This window comes from Ciona robusta, chromosome 2, assembly GCF_009617815.1.
Source record: "Ciona robusta chromosome 2, ASM961781v2".
In the NCBI taxonomy this organism is placed as follows: Eukaryota; Metazoa; Chordata; class Ascidiacea; order Phlebobranchia; family Cionidae; genus Ciona; species Ciona robusta.
Genome location: NC_143236.1, coordinates 152,481 through 166,980, shown reverse-complemented (window position 1 = coordinate 166,980; position 14,500 = coordinate 152,481). Strand labels below are relative to the sequence as shown.

General features: G+C 33.9%; 2 protein-coding genes across 3 annotated transcripts; both read right to left on the bottom strand.

Moving 5' to 3' along the window:
- Positions 1 to 304: 304 nt before the first annotated feature.
- On the bottom strand, positions 305 to 4,239 carry LOC149739428 (wee1-like protein kinase 1-A). Its single transcript, XM_089872318.1, has 10 exons — positions 3,981 to 4,239; positions 2,910 to 3,843; positions 2,730 to 2,793; positions 2,487 to 2,656; positions 2,094 to 2,215; positions 1,847 to 1,993; positions 1,580 to 1,773; positions 1,289 to 1,459; positions 1,019 to 1,164; positions 305 to 928 (listed from the first exon to the last, which is right to left on the bottom strand). Exons 1-10 carry the CDS (start codon positions 4,090 to 4,092, stop codon positions 742 to 744), a joined length of 2,247 nt encoding a protein of 748 aa, XP_089728444.1. The 5' UTR covers positions 4,093 to 4,239; the 3' UTR covers positions 305 to 741.
- A 2,461-nt stretch (positions 4,240 to 6,700) lies between these two features.
- Positions 6,701 to 14,374, bottom strand: LOC149739427 (sorting nexin-17-like). 2 transcript variants are annotated; one of them, XM_089872327.1, is made up of 15 exons: positions 14,189 to 14,352; positions 13,403 to 13,477; positions 13,203 to 13,320; positions 12,847 to 12,911; positions 12,442 to 12,552; positions 12,211 to 12,295; positions 11,648 to 11,808; positions 10,672 to 10,764; positions 10,272 to 10,396; positions 9,958 to 10,030; positions 9,030 to 9,140; positions 8,530 to 8,607; positions 8,164 to 8,253; positions 7,846 to 7,908; positions 6,701 to 7,373 (listed from the first exon to the last, which is right to left on the bottom strand). In XM_089872327.1, exons 1-15 carry the CDS (start codon positions 14,246 to 14,248, stop codon positions 7,254 to 7,256), a joined length of 1,428 nt encoding a protein of 475 aa, XP_089728453.1. In that variant the 5' UTR covers positions 14,249 to 14,352; the 3' UTR covers positions 6,701 to 7,253. The 2 variants fall into 2 exon arrangements, with proteins under 2 accessions (XP_089728453.1, XP_089728454.1); XM_089872328.1 differs by lacking the exon at positions 13,403 to 13,477 and having other exon boundaries at positions 14,189 to 14,374.
- Positions 14,375 to 14,500: the final 126 nt, after the last annotated feature.

Below are 14,500 nucleotides of genomic sequence, written 5' to 3'. Positions count from 1 at the left end.
ATATTAACAGTATTCTCCAACTTTTTAACATTAAATAAACAAATATTTAAGGAATAAGTGGAAAATTAAAACACCCTGTGAAAATTTTATTAAATTCAATCAAGCATTTTATGTCAAAACACCCTTTTGAACAGATTGGTGTACAATACATTACCAGTTGCATCTCAAGCATAGTCCAATGTTTCACAATCCAACGTAACAGTCCTAATACAAATATTCATTTTAAATTTTGAATACCATACAGTAGACATCTGGTCTAAATGAATACCTTTCAACAACTTTCTGGCGAGGCACCAAAATGAGGTTTGTACCATGCACGGCAGTGTATTCAAATATTTTGGCAATATTTTTAAGCACGTTCGGTAAATGTTTAGCAGTGATGAGGGTCGGCATAATAAACAGCAGACGTTTGAAAGAAGTGAATCGTGATGTATATTCATAACACAAGAACACCACACTGAACTAGCCGCAAGGTATGCAACATAACAGCAATGAAACCACAATGAAATAGAACAGAAAAGAACACAAACGAAAGATAATGGTTGGATGGATATGCTCCAATACATATGTAACCAATCACACTTGGAACATCATATTACAAAACAGTAAAACATAAAAAGGCGAATAAAAAAACAGTTTGGCATGATTGAGCTCATCTCTGCAGTGATTATCAGCAATTTAATGGAAGGCACATGTAAGGGCAGTTTAAAAATAAATATGCAGTTCTAAAACATGCGGCAGTTAGAACATGTTAAGACTCATACTACGGTTGCATTTCTTTCCAATAAGTCGTGTTGTCTTGCCACCCTTTAACGAACTTTGCAGCTTTCTGGTTGCACCAAGCATACCACCACGACGTACACAGAAACTTTCTCGATGAAATACAGGAGGCTGTTCCTGTGGGGCTTTGCGGGCATTTTCTAATTCCCTGTAAAATAACAAACATTATTGTAAAGAAACTTTTATTTCATAACCAATTAAAGCAGAAGAAAAATAAAAAATGTCACGATGACGTTACCTAGTTAGAATTTCAATTTGGAATTTCTGTTCATTGAGCTCTTTTTGTAACTGATGTTTACTTTTGGAAGAGTAAGTTGACAAAATTGGATGCTGCAGAAGACCGGCTGCACTTGGTCTTCTTGATGTTAAAGGATCAATCATACTCTGCAAAATAATTATACATTTTAATTTGCTTATATCTTATATAATCACCATAATTTTTATTTTCTTTATGAACAAACTAAAATTAAAACAATAACTGAAATGGATAAAACTAAAAAATAAATACCTGAAGAAGTCTGTTAAACTCTGAAGAACAACCAGAAAGTGGGGGTAAGTTGCCTGTTCGTAACTTGTGCCACTCTGGTCCATTCTTGGGCAAAATTCCACCTCCAGCAAGCTCATATATAGTGAGGCCCAGTGCAAACACATCAGCTTTAGGAAGATGACTGAAGTTTTCCTATAAATTGTTAAAAGTTTTAATAAATTTAAATCAACAAAAAACATAAACATTATTTTATAATGGATATCCAACAAAATCGACATTGTTTTAATTTTTTTAAAACAAAAAAAAACAAACCTGTAAAACTTCGTTTGCAAGATAGCGGCAATCACCCTCTTCAACTTGTGGGTCTTCTACACAAGTTACATGACCAAGGTCGCCAATTTTGTAAATACTTTCTTCGTTTTCTAGTTGAGCATGAAACTCATTTTCATCATTACTGTGGCGTGGAGATCCAAAAGAGCGACGTTCTTTGCAAATGAAGATGTTGCCTGTAAGGTAAATTATTGTAAAAACCATGTTGCACGCTGAAAAAGTTTACAACAAGTGGTTTCTTGAACTTACCAGGTTTGATGTCTAAATGTACAAGGTTTTGAGAATGAATATATTTGAGACCTTTCGCAATTTGCACTAAAACATTTTGAGCTTCTTTTTCAGACATGACAATTCCCGCTTTTTGATTTTCACTCAGAACATCTGCCAAACTTCCACCTAATAGAAAAAAGCAAGGTTTATACCCTGAGTCAGAAGTGTACTTAATTTTTTCATTTTTAACCTAGATTTTTTTTAGACCACATTCAATAATACATACCGTTACAGTATTCGTTTTGAATAACCATGTGATCATTTTCTGCCCAAGCGGAATAGTATCGAACCACATGTCTATGTTTTCCAAGCACAGCATGAGCACACACCTCGCGAATTGCATTGGCCCTGCAAGTAATTAAAAAACAACCGTTAAATTACAAAAACTGCAACAATTGTATGTATTTATATACTTATTTTCATTTCGTTACTAGTAGTAATAAAATACTATTTAGGAACTTGCCGAACTAAACCCAAATGCTTTGCATAATTTTAATACAAAATTTTTTTTAACAAAATGCATTCTTGTGCAGCTTTCTCCTTAATTACGCAACTGGCTTTCGGTTTCCGTGTTTGGGTATAGTACGCTTTCAGAAACATAAAAATCCAAGTAACTTACTCATCAATTGAACCAGCGAGAGGTTGCTTGGATCGTTTAATTGCATAAGTACATCCATCCAGGCGGTTAACACATTTATAAACTGCTCCAAATTCTCCATCACCAATTTTACCAACTTCGTGAAACTCTTGAGCATAACGGGAAATGTTATTTTCTCTTAAATGAATCCTCTGAAAAGATAAAATGTTTAGTACAAGAAACATGTTAATGTTTAATGTATTATGTTAAAAATCCGGAACTTACCTTTGCAGGTCTTGCTTCATCTTCCTCATCATCAAGTCCGCTGTCTTGTAATAAAACGGAATCGCTGAAAAACAAGTAGATAATATTATACCAATTTTTGGTTTTTATTTTGGTATCTTTTAAATACACAACAACATAGAGTGAAAAACAGAATTAACAAGAATGAAAAGTGTAACGAACCTTGCTTTCTGTGTCCTTAAGCGTTTTGAGCTGACAGATCGGTTATCTGGGGTGAATGGGTTGATATTGACAAGCGGTGAGGCTCGCATTAAGGAAGCGCGAACATTTGAACCAAGCACATGTGCTCTTCTGGTGATCGGGGAATAACAATCTTCAGTGTCATCCATAAGCTTGCTTTTACTGGAAGGAGTGTGTGGGAAAGTTGAATCGGATACTTTTAAAATATCAAGACGGCTACGACTCTTTGTTGATGCGACAGGGCTCACGGGGTTAGGTGCGGATATTTTATCATCAGAATCCTTTTTCTCGTTGATACGTGATTTTAACTTGCTCATGAGGGTTTTTGGTGTGCGTGGTGTGTCAAATAAAGTGAGGGCTCTAAGTTTTCTTGTGTGAGGGGGAGTTTCAGGTGGAGATCTAACAGGAGAACAGCAAGAGACACCAGAAGAAGAAGATGGAGAAGTTGACATGTTTAAAAACCTCACACTGCGTCGTGGGGAGTGAAAATTGCTTATGGGCCGTGGTCTAATTGGAGAGGAGAAACAACTGTCGCTGTTATTTTCATCGCCACTGCTGCAGGAGTTGAAACTGAATGCATTAGATGCCCGCATTGGAGAAGCAGTCGGTGTATTCTCATCATATTCTAAACAACCAGAGTCTCTTCTTTCAGCATATGTTTTAAACGGGAGTGATAAGGTTTTTGAATCATCATCATCTGACATTAAGTTGGAATCTTCAACTTGTTTTAAATTAGATAAAGGCAATCCATGCGATATTTTGTCATTCTTTCGCGGCAGTCTGCAGGCGGAATTTATTCCTGACATTCGGTTTGAAACCTTTCGTGGCTGAAAGAACAATGATCTTTTCACAGGAGAAGGAGTGTACGTCATATTTGAACTATTCCATGATTTAGGTGACTTGGCTGTGCTGATGTCTGCATAAGAGACAAATAATTATTTAACAATTGTTTAAATAATTTGCAACACTAAATCAATTCAACATATACCAATACATTGCAATACGCAAGATGCAGTTTCGAATTTATTACAAAAGTTTAAAAGAAATATTTACCGGATTCTTCTTCCATTCCATCATCACTGAAATTCAAGGTGACTTTAATACTATCCATGTCTACTGGTGAGTTCTGATTAAGTTCATTTAAGCAGGATGATGTCAGTGCCATTCCAATACTGATGAATATATATCCCAGAAACAAATCAACAGTGAAGCACTGATATATTTGCAAACAGCTGAGTTTGTGTAAACTTTAATGTATCGCTTATACTAAATCAGTTCTCTGTTTAATGTAAATTAAATCGTTAGATAATATACAACATATTAATCTTACAAACATTGTACTTATGTTACCTTATCTTTTATTCCCTACATAACCTTGTAACACAACTGAAAGAAGGTCTGCCTGAGAAATTAGTCTATGCTGCTGCTAGAGGAAGTATATTGCTACACATGTAAATAATAAATACAACTTTAATTTGCGCAAAACTGCAACAACAAACTATTCACGCGTCCAGCCGACCTACATTTTAAATGACCAGAGTTCGCGTCGGTACAACACGAGACAAGCGCGCGAACCTTTTTTAGCCAATCATAATCACTCGTCTGAGAAACTACGGGTACCGTCAGCGTTACACAATTTCCTTTTTTCATTCGTCTGCAGCTCTTTTGCAAACAGAAACTAATTAATGTTAGCCATTGTTACACGTGACCTAATGAATGCCTGCCCGCGTTGGTAAAGTATTTCATATTGAACTTACTTTAAGACAAAAGCTCGGCTGGGTTTCCAATGTCTGACTGTGAAGCGCATTGTAAAAGAATATTTATATTTGCTATGAATAAATATGAGCGTTGTACTTTTTTGAATTAATGAGTATCACGCTTTCAAACAATATACATCCGGCCGTTACGTTAGAATTCAAGTCTAAACATCCCTAACTTATTTTACTGTATGAAACATATACTGAACAATGTTATACAGAGCCCCTATACTATGGTCTATGTTATTAAATACTTCATGGCAGTGTCCGTATATAAACATGTTTATATACGGACTCTTCTTCATGGTATCTAATTTCAACTGAATTATCTTATTGCTTGAACAATTACAGTAACTGGCGTTACATTGTAACCTGATTGCCGTAAGGTTGTAAAACATTGTTACTGAGATAATTTCTAACTCGCCTTTTCGCTGCTAATAAATTATCCCATTCTGCAAAGTAGAGAGAGGCGACTGAATTTGAAGCAAATAAGAGCTTTTTGTTCTCCTAGAGGTAACTGGATTAATCTAAAGTAACTAGTGCTGTTTCCATATACTTTATATCGATTTCCTTTTTTATCACACCGCGTTATCACACGTCGGACGCGTAAGGCCCAACTGTCAATGATCCAACTGAAATTGCATGATAACAGCTATAATAGCTTCCTAATCAAAGGAGCCACGAGAAGAAAGCAAGCGAAACATCCTGAAGTGAAAAATGATTTCACAGTTTCAAAGGCAACGCGAGTAAACAGAACAAAGAACACCGACAAAGACAAAACAAGGAACATATGTCGCGTTTTGTATGCCCGGTGAGATTTTTCTCGCGTTACAAGTCGTGTACTTTAAATACCAATTATTAAACAATTTAACATTATTTTGATTGAACAGTAAAAAAACCTTAAACCACGTCCTTTTCACGCAAAAGTACATTTTAACCTCACAGGATATTCCCAAAACACACCGCTATACATGTTTTTACGGTTCTGCCTGTCTTCATGCTATACCTAATCGAGCGTTTGTAAAACTGTATCGCAAACAAGTGGTAACGGCTCATACGATACAACTATAACAAGCAAATGACATCCATTTGACTTTGTGCAAGATATTCATACGTTGTTAACAGGTACCCGTGAGAAAGAGTTGCAGGAGTCATGGGGCGTTACCTGTAAGGCAGGATAGGTACATAAACACTTGCAGGAAATTTGTCACTTGTTGAACAAGTTCTCTGCGTGTGGTAAACATGAGTGCAACAGGTTACAAGTATACACCATCGCGTTTAGGAAGACGACACGCTGGTAGTAAACTACTGTACCCTTACTTTTAATTGTTGCGGGTTGTGTTTTTAGTTAACCATATAAATATATCGGGACATGTTTCGAAATTTATTACCTACATAAGTTATAACATCTGAAATGACAAGTGTAAGCGATTAAGATAGTTGTTTGACAATATTATGTGCTATCCACCTCACCTCTATATCTTACGTATAAAGTAGGCTGGCGGAAGACAGGACACCTTTAGTAAACCACATCCATAAAAATCCTGATCGTGTTTTATACAGCTAACAACGATCTATGGAAGTCATGAAGATACGGTTTCATAATTTATTGAATGTTCGTCGTGTACTACCAAATGGGATAAAATGGTGCCCAGTTTTCTGCCTTATACTAAATATATTACCGAAAGACGGAAAAACAGATACTGTATTTAAATGTTTCGTTTCACAAGTCATATGACAAACGCGCACTTCCATATAATAGCAGATGTAATCCACAACATTATGAGACTGATAATAATTAATATTCCTATTAAATAAGTTGTTCGGAAACGCCCCAGGTGAGTGCAAGGTTTGTATCCGTTGTCTGGTAGCAACAACAACTGGACAGTCTCGCCTTGAGCGTGAACTTGTAAAATCCCGCGGCGCGACATATGTTGCAGTCATCGTATTTGTTCGTTACTTCGCACTTCCTTCTTACGAAGCCCTAAGACGGCCATAATAACAAAGAAAACAATGATCGGTAGGGAATGTTTATTGTGTTTGGTGGGAAGATTGCTTTATATCCGCCTTAAATGAAACATTTTCTGCGTAATGCAAATGACGATAGCGTTAAAGAAGCGACGATGAGGCATATAATAAAAGTGTATAAGGCAATGTGGAATCAACGTAATCGACCAACAACCTGAAAACATAATGCGGTAATTACAGTGCGATAACAAAGGCCATTATATAGGTTTCGCTTGCCGTGGAGTTACATAAAACCTACCAAAATACTTCATAATAATTAACAGCACTTAATTCATACCACAATATCATTTGTTAAACAAAATCCAACTCATAAATTACAATCATGGGCGAATATAAACACACACAGCACGTAACATATTGAATGTTAACTCTGTACATGGAATTACTCAGATGATTGCACCAATAATAATATAAAAGGCACTTGCATACAAACACTGTATTAATACTGAAGAAAAAAAAGAAGTTAAATAAATAGGAACACTTGTTCAATTGACTTTAAATAAATCATAAAACCGAAACTTTATCGACGGTTGCCACACGCTTATAAATCATCGTCTCCGATTGGTTCAAACGAAGCAACTGACTGAGTGACGTCATTGGAATGATTTACACCATCGGTTGTAACAGGTTTTGAAAGAATAGAAACGCTTGCCAACTTTTCCTTTGTATATTAATTTATGTTAATATTTTATCCATTACAATGTGTTATACACCATATCTCTCACATGTGTCACATTCTATGAATTTCTATACTTCTAGATGCTAGAGTTTCCTTTTGTTTACCGTTGCTTTTTTTATTTACATTTAGTTCAAATATACATCACCAATAGCAATAGCTTTGCTCATATGCCGTCAAAACAAATATGGTAATAAATCAAACTTTGAAATGAAATTTTACCCTAAGCTGGGTCATAGTAAACCTGTAATGCTAAATTATTGAAAAACAAAACCTTACAATGAAACATAAGAATATACAAATCAGTCTCTTGGCACAATTGAAAGCAGATTAAACAACCTTGTCCTTATTATTATTGAATGTTTTAATCCTATTAGGATTAGTTAAGCAGTCTGACCAAAAGACTTAATTAGAATTTGCAGTAACTCCCATTATTCAGTTTTAAGCTAATACTCACTGTTATCTTTTTTACGGATTCTTTAGCCTTTTCTACATTACTTGCACCTTCTCTCTCCAGCACCTAATTAACATATCAACCCAATAATATAAAAATCCTGTTATATTGCATACACAAGCGACCTGTATTAAGGGAGAGGGATTCTAAAACTGTGTTGAACAAAAATTGTTTAGCTAAATCAATATTGAACTGGTTTATGGGATTATAGCTTCATATTTACACAGGTAAACATAATTAAGTCAAAAGTTAAACAACAAATATTTTTATAGATAACTTTTAATGTAGCAGACTTGTATAATGTATGATCATATTAATTACTTGGATCTCTGAAGCATCAAACAAACATTCAGTTGTTTTATCTCGTGGTTTGAAAGTTGGTTTGGTTTTGTCTTGGATTCTGTCAGAAGGCTGCAAAGAAAATCAGAGTTGTATAAAGTTTAGTAAAACAAGATTAACTATTCACAATATGCCATTATGACAATAGAAACCCATACCCATCAATTCAAAACAGAAAGTTTACATCGGACTAAAAAAGTAACTTGACGACTGCAGGTAAGAGGATGTAGGAGACATATCACTACATTACATCGGCCAATATTAAAGGTTAACCAACTTTGAATGGGTACTTATGCATAATAATTAGAAATTAGAATGTCAACTTTATTCCTTAAAGTACAAACTAACCTTCCTAATCTTGTCACCTTTTCTCTTACGAAGCAATTCATCCACCATTGATTTAATACACATGCTCAGCATTATTGCCTGTTGTATAAGGTATTACAATAGTAAGTCATGTTATTGATAAGCTAGTGATACCAAACAATTGGCTATCTGACACACCGCATTTTCTAAATCCCAGGTCACATGGTGTGGCTGGAGGATCTCACCCATATAGAATATACAACAAAGTATACATATGTATAAAAAATGAATTACAGAATTACAAAAGTTACATTATAGATGCCTATATCAAATAGCAGGTACCCACTTACAAGCTATATGTGTAACTTTATCATATATGGTTTCTGTATATTGGTCATGTTGTTGTGTCTAGTGTAAACTACTTCTACAATAGTAAAAAGTGCTTACTTAACCAATGTGCAGTGGTACTAATATAATAGCTTACACATATGACAAACACACCATATTACACTCAGACTCAGTGTAATACAAATTAGTCATACCTGTTCACTCTGTAATGTTATCCATTGAAGATTATCCTTACCAACCAAGTATTCAAATTGTAACACTGGATCATCCGATTCATTCGTTGAATCATCATACATTGATAATATCTAAATATATTGTAGGTTTAGGTAATATAGTTGAATGAGTACACCTATAACACTTGGGTGCCTACTAACGAAAATGAATTGGCAATTCTTCGCTGGCAGTAGTTATGATAAAAACAAATTAGTATATAAATATTTTATGTCGCACTGTCTGAAGAACTCTCCTTTTCTGCGTTTTTGTTATCTTCTCCAAAAAAATCAGCACCTGCCTTGTTTTTGTTGCAGCTACCTAAAGCATTGAATTGGTCTTCTTCTCTTTAAAAAATGTTCTTATTTGTACTCTTGGTTCAACCACTTTGACTAAGGAATCGCAAAATATCTTGCTGTTTGGTTCACTCCATTTTAGAGCATAAAATTTAGGTCTGATGCTGGGATAAGTCTTTATTATTAAACCAGACTTACAAAGAGAGTATCGGTGTAGTAATATTTTTAACTGGTAAAATGTTGCGACACAGCTATTAGTCGTACAGAAAAAAAACAGAAATATACTAAAATTAAACACAAACTGGAAAAATGTCAACACAACGGTGAAACGGGTAATTTACTGGGAAAATTAGAAAAGTTAAGTTTTGGCGGACAGAAAAAAATTTAAGTTAAGGAAAACCGGAAAAAGGACCAGAAAAAATTTAAGACAGTTAAGGAACTTCTGTGCTTAATGATACCAAATGTACTGACTACTGATAGTGATGTATACTTTGTTTTCCAAAATGTGTTACAAACTTAAATCAGAGATTAAACGAGAAAGTTGTTTGCAAATTTGTTCCACAAAATTAGTTCATTTAAAGTAACCACGGAAATTAAATTAATATTATTAACTTACCCTCCAACATTTAATTCTGGTCACATTGAATGCAGCTTCCTTTACTTGCTTTTGCTTGCCACGCATTAATATCCTGCATATACAGAACAAACTTCGGTAAAAAAAACTTCCGTTATTATTACTAAGTATAGTCATTAATGCATTATCCGAGAATGATACCATGCAGAAAAAAGTATCACACAATATTTAACTTGAACCAATGTTAATTCTGCCATGAGGCAGGATTTTGTCAGGATAACTTAAAGGCCCAAAGATAGTATTAAATATCACTTCTGTTGTAAGTATATTTGAAAACAAATTTCTAAAAGACCAACTTGAATTTGATTTCATAATTTCCTGCACTGATAATGACTCGGCTGTTTTTCTCTGGAAAATCGCTGACACATGGTTTAAATTGAATGTATCCATAGTTTTGAAGAGTTTGGCATAATTCTAAAAACTGATAAAAATATCATTATTCAAATCAGTACAAATGAAGGGGTCTGTATATCAACATGTGGCGAGGTAACTCATAGGAACATTACAACAATGTGTCCTATTCCATACCCTGTGAGCCATGACTGCTAACCATCATTTATCGAATGCGTATACAACATTAATAATACATTTTAAACAAAATAAACATACCAGCACAGTAGTCATTATGCCTGCATTGAAATATAGAAATCAAAAAGACATTCTGCTTTAAAAAAATGCAGCAAACAGCTGACTTACCTCCTTCTTTGACCCTCTCTTGTTAAAAGTAGTCAGTTGTACTTTTGCTGCATCAGAACAACCTGTCCATCCTACTTTAACATCATTTTCAGCCTAAAATAGTAACAACAAAGAAGTTCCTTAAATTAAAAAGAAAATACCTTATATTGCCCAAAATTATGCAGTTTGCCTTAATCATAACTACATACATAGACAACAGCAAACTTTGAAATTTAAAACAAAACTTATGGGTTCCTAAGTACATGAATTATTAAAAAAATTAATTTTCCAACAAAATTCCCAATGATAACTTTATCCTCAAATATGTCTAGTAACCGTATGATTGGTATGGCAACAAATTACTGCAATTTAAACTTTAATAGCAGCTGCTTTAGGTTTAAAAAAGCACGAAAACAAAAAATCAAAATTTGTGTATTGAAAGAAAAACTCAATTGTGATCTATAAATACCACCAAAGTTTCAAAAACAGATTGGCTTCTGAAAGGGATGCTTAAAATCCGATCGCTTGAGTATTGGGAACTAGGCTCTACGACAATGAATTTTTATTTGGAAAGTTTCAACTTTGAATGCTTTTAGTTTGTAAATTGTAACTACTGACTTTTTCCTATTGGTTAATTTTTAACCATTTTTATATTCAAATGTTCATCACCCCTCACCGTTACATGCTGTATCATTTACTTTGGAAAAAAAGTCGGGATGTGCTAATATTAGATTAAAGAAATTGCTGAGCCAATGTAAACTGGTATGTAGCTAGGTTTAATAAAATGCCATTACATTATGGCACAATCGTAGTTTTTTTTAACTTTTTTTTTTATAGCTGTGCTTTTTTTGAAACTTTGTTGGTACCTTTAAATCACATTTAGGCATCTCTATTCTTTTTCAATAAACAAATTTTCAGTTTTCGTTGATATATCCAAGTGCCCAGTTAAACATTATGACAAAATGTAAGGCTAAATCTAATTTTTTGTTCCATAAACCTGTGAATGCAGAAGGTTTAAGGCAGTTCGGTCTGTTTTGTAAATCTCATCATAGCACTGATCCCAGTAAGATTTTCTGATGACAATTTTGTATAAACGTCGATCCTTCAAACTTTTTAAAGAGATGTACGGACATTCAAAGTCCTGTAGTTGTCGTATAACTAAAACAAAGAAAACTCTAAGCACTAACTATGAGTGCTTTTTGTAACTAACCAAGCATAAGCTTTTGTCCTTAAAAATGGCAAAATTCTTTTCTTTTATTAAACAGACCTTTTTCCTCTAAAACACAACCTTTTTTACATCCAATAAATGTAAAAGTATAAAAATAAAGTACTAAAAATAAAATTCATACTTTTTTTTATTTTTGAGATTCGAAGGGCTTTCCTGACCCCTCACACCCCTTTGCATACGCAACTGGGCACAAGCATAAACCATCATTAAATATTTTTGTTTTTCTAGTTATTTAAGGTTTAACACTAATAACTCTTACAGTTTCTTATGGGATCATTATAATTATTAGAACATTCATCGATTCATGTAAACACAGTAATAGATCTTATTACCTGTAGGCTGATTATCTGAACGAACAAGATATAACCCAAAGTAATAAGTCAAATCTTCTGGAAGACCAATAGTTACAATCGTATTCTAAAAAATAAATAACATGAAACACAGGCCGATACCCACAAAGTGAAAGGTATTGCAGTTTACCTTGCTGTTAAACAACACATAATATACAACCATCATTTACTAAATAAAGTTTCGTACAACCAGTCCATTGACATCATACTAACCTCAAGAACATCATCAGTTTGATCTGTGCTGCTGATGTTTAGCTGAACTTTAGATCCATTTAAAAGATAAATATTCAGAGAAACAGGAATCGATTCTTCTCTTCTAGTTTCCTACACCAAGAAAGTCAACAAAACATTTATACTCGTAATATCCAGCCGTAGATAAAATGACATTACTTTATAACTAATATTTATAGCTCATTATATTATTTATCAAAAAAAAACAATTCATTTTTAGTTCATATTAATAAACAGTTTGCTTAAATTGACAAGTTACTGCTGCAAAATTAAAGAAATGAAGTAGTAAAACACAATCTAAACTGAACAATGGACAATATACATTAGGTTAGTCAATTAGTCATACCAGAACTAACACAATGTTTATTGTTTAATAAACGACTGTACCTGTTGTGCTCTTCTTAGAAATGCATTGAATATATCACTATTTGATAACATTGGATCTTGACTCACTGCAAAAATAATTTAAGTGTACTTTTTCTTAATTTTTTGACTGGGAACTCAATACTGGGCAGATTATAAGTTTAGTTTTTATAGAATTTAAATGGTTGTATATGTATTTTATACTATATGGTTGATGACCCACAGAGTGTCACTTAATACAAGTGCTAAGACTATCACTGAATGTAAGCACAAGGTTTAATGCCCACATCTAGTATTTACATGTGCTGAACATATTGAATACAGCAAAAAACAGGTTGGCGCTGAAGATATAAAAGACCCAATCACACTGTACACTTTACCTTCTTGAATATATTTTTCTAGCTGAACTCTGCGTTCCTTAAGATTGGAATCATTCAGCTGCAGAAGTTTCTTTGGTGGAAATTGAGGCAGCGTTTTTAGCTTCAATTCTTTCCGAAACTTATTTAAAGAAATTGTATTATGACTATGGATATCGAATATGTTACATAAGTTAATATCACATGTTATACAAAAATATTACCTGATTGTTTAAATCATGCAACTGACTGTATCTTACACTACAATGAAGCACTCCATTCACATGCACGTTAAACACCTTTAAAATATTAACTGTGTGTGAGTATATTAGAGACTAGAGAGGGTAAATTGTCGCATTCAAACTTAAACATACCAAACTGGAAAAATTTCATGATTCGCAAGAAGAAAATTTAGACACGGGCCATTTGTAATAAAAAATTACCCTTTAAAATTAATTTAAATATCATAAACTAGGTGGTAAATGACTAGATGTAGTGTGTAACATATAAATGAAGTGCAAGAAACAACATTGAATGATAACTTTTGAGTAAGTGTTTGTATAAAAAAGTATTTCAAAACAATAGCTATTTTTACTGCCCGGGCATTGTATAGTAGTCTCCATACTTCAAAATTTACTTGGGCTTATACGAGGGGTGCCCAGCCTCCCAATAAATCCAATTGAAAACTATTTTTAATTGTTCATGATAAGAAACTAAAAGAATAATGGTAGCTACAGTAGGAATTAACTTTTAAGGCATCTAACGGTTCAACTCTGTGAATAAGTAGTTGCATGAATGAAAACTGCTATACCCTCACATGACAGGGAAACGAAATTTATAAAAACCAGAAATTTTTGTTTCATGCATCTCGTGCTTAAAAGTTTTCGCTTAGAAAATATTTTGGGTGAATATTGGAACTCGTATAATCTCGGAATTGAAGGCAGGCGCACAAACCACCATGTCACGGCACATGAGGTCCCAACGTGTACGGTAAGCCTATAATGGAATACCTTGTATGATGAACCAGTTGAATCTTCGATTTCTTCAGTATCCGGAATTGAAAAATGCATCTTTTATGACACTAATAGCAATACAGTATACTTAGTCTTAGAGCCAAGCGAAACAGAAATACAATTGAGAGAAAATAACAAAAAAAGGCAAAAAAGGCAAATAACTAAGTTTATCCCACAGAACTAAAAAAGAGTAGAACGCGCAACTGCCCGAAACCGTGATATATTCTTTTTTCTATTCACGTCACCGCCAACTCCTTCCCCATTTCGATTGGTCTCCATTGTAAAAGATAGGCGCATAGTAGTTTTAAG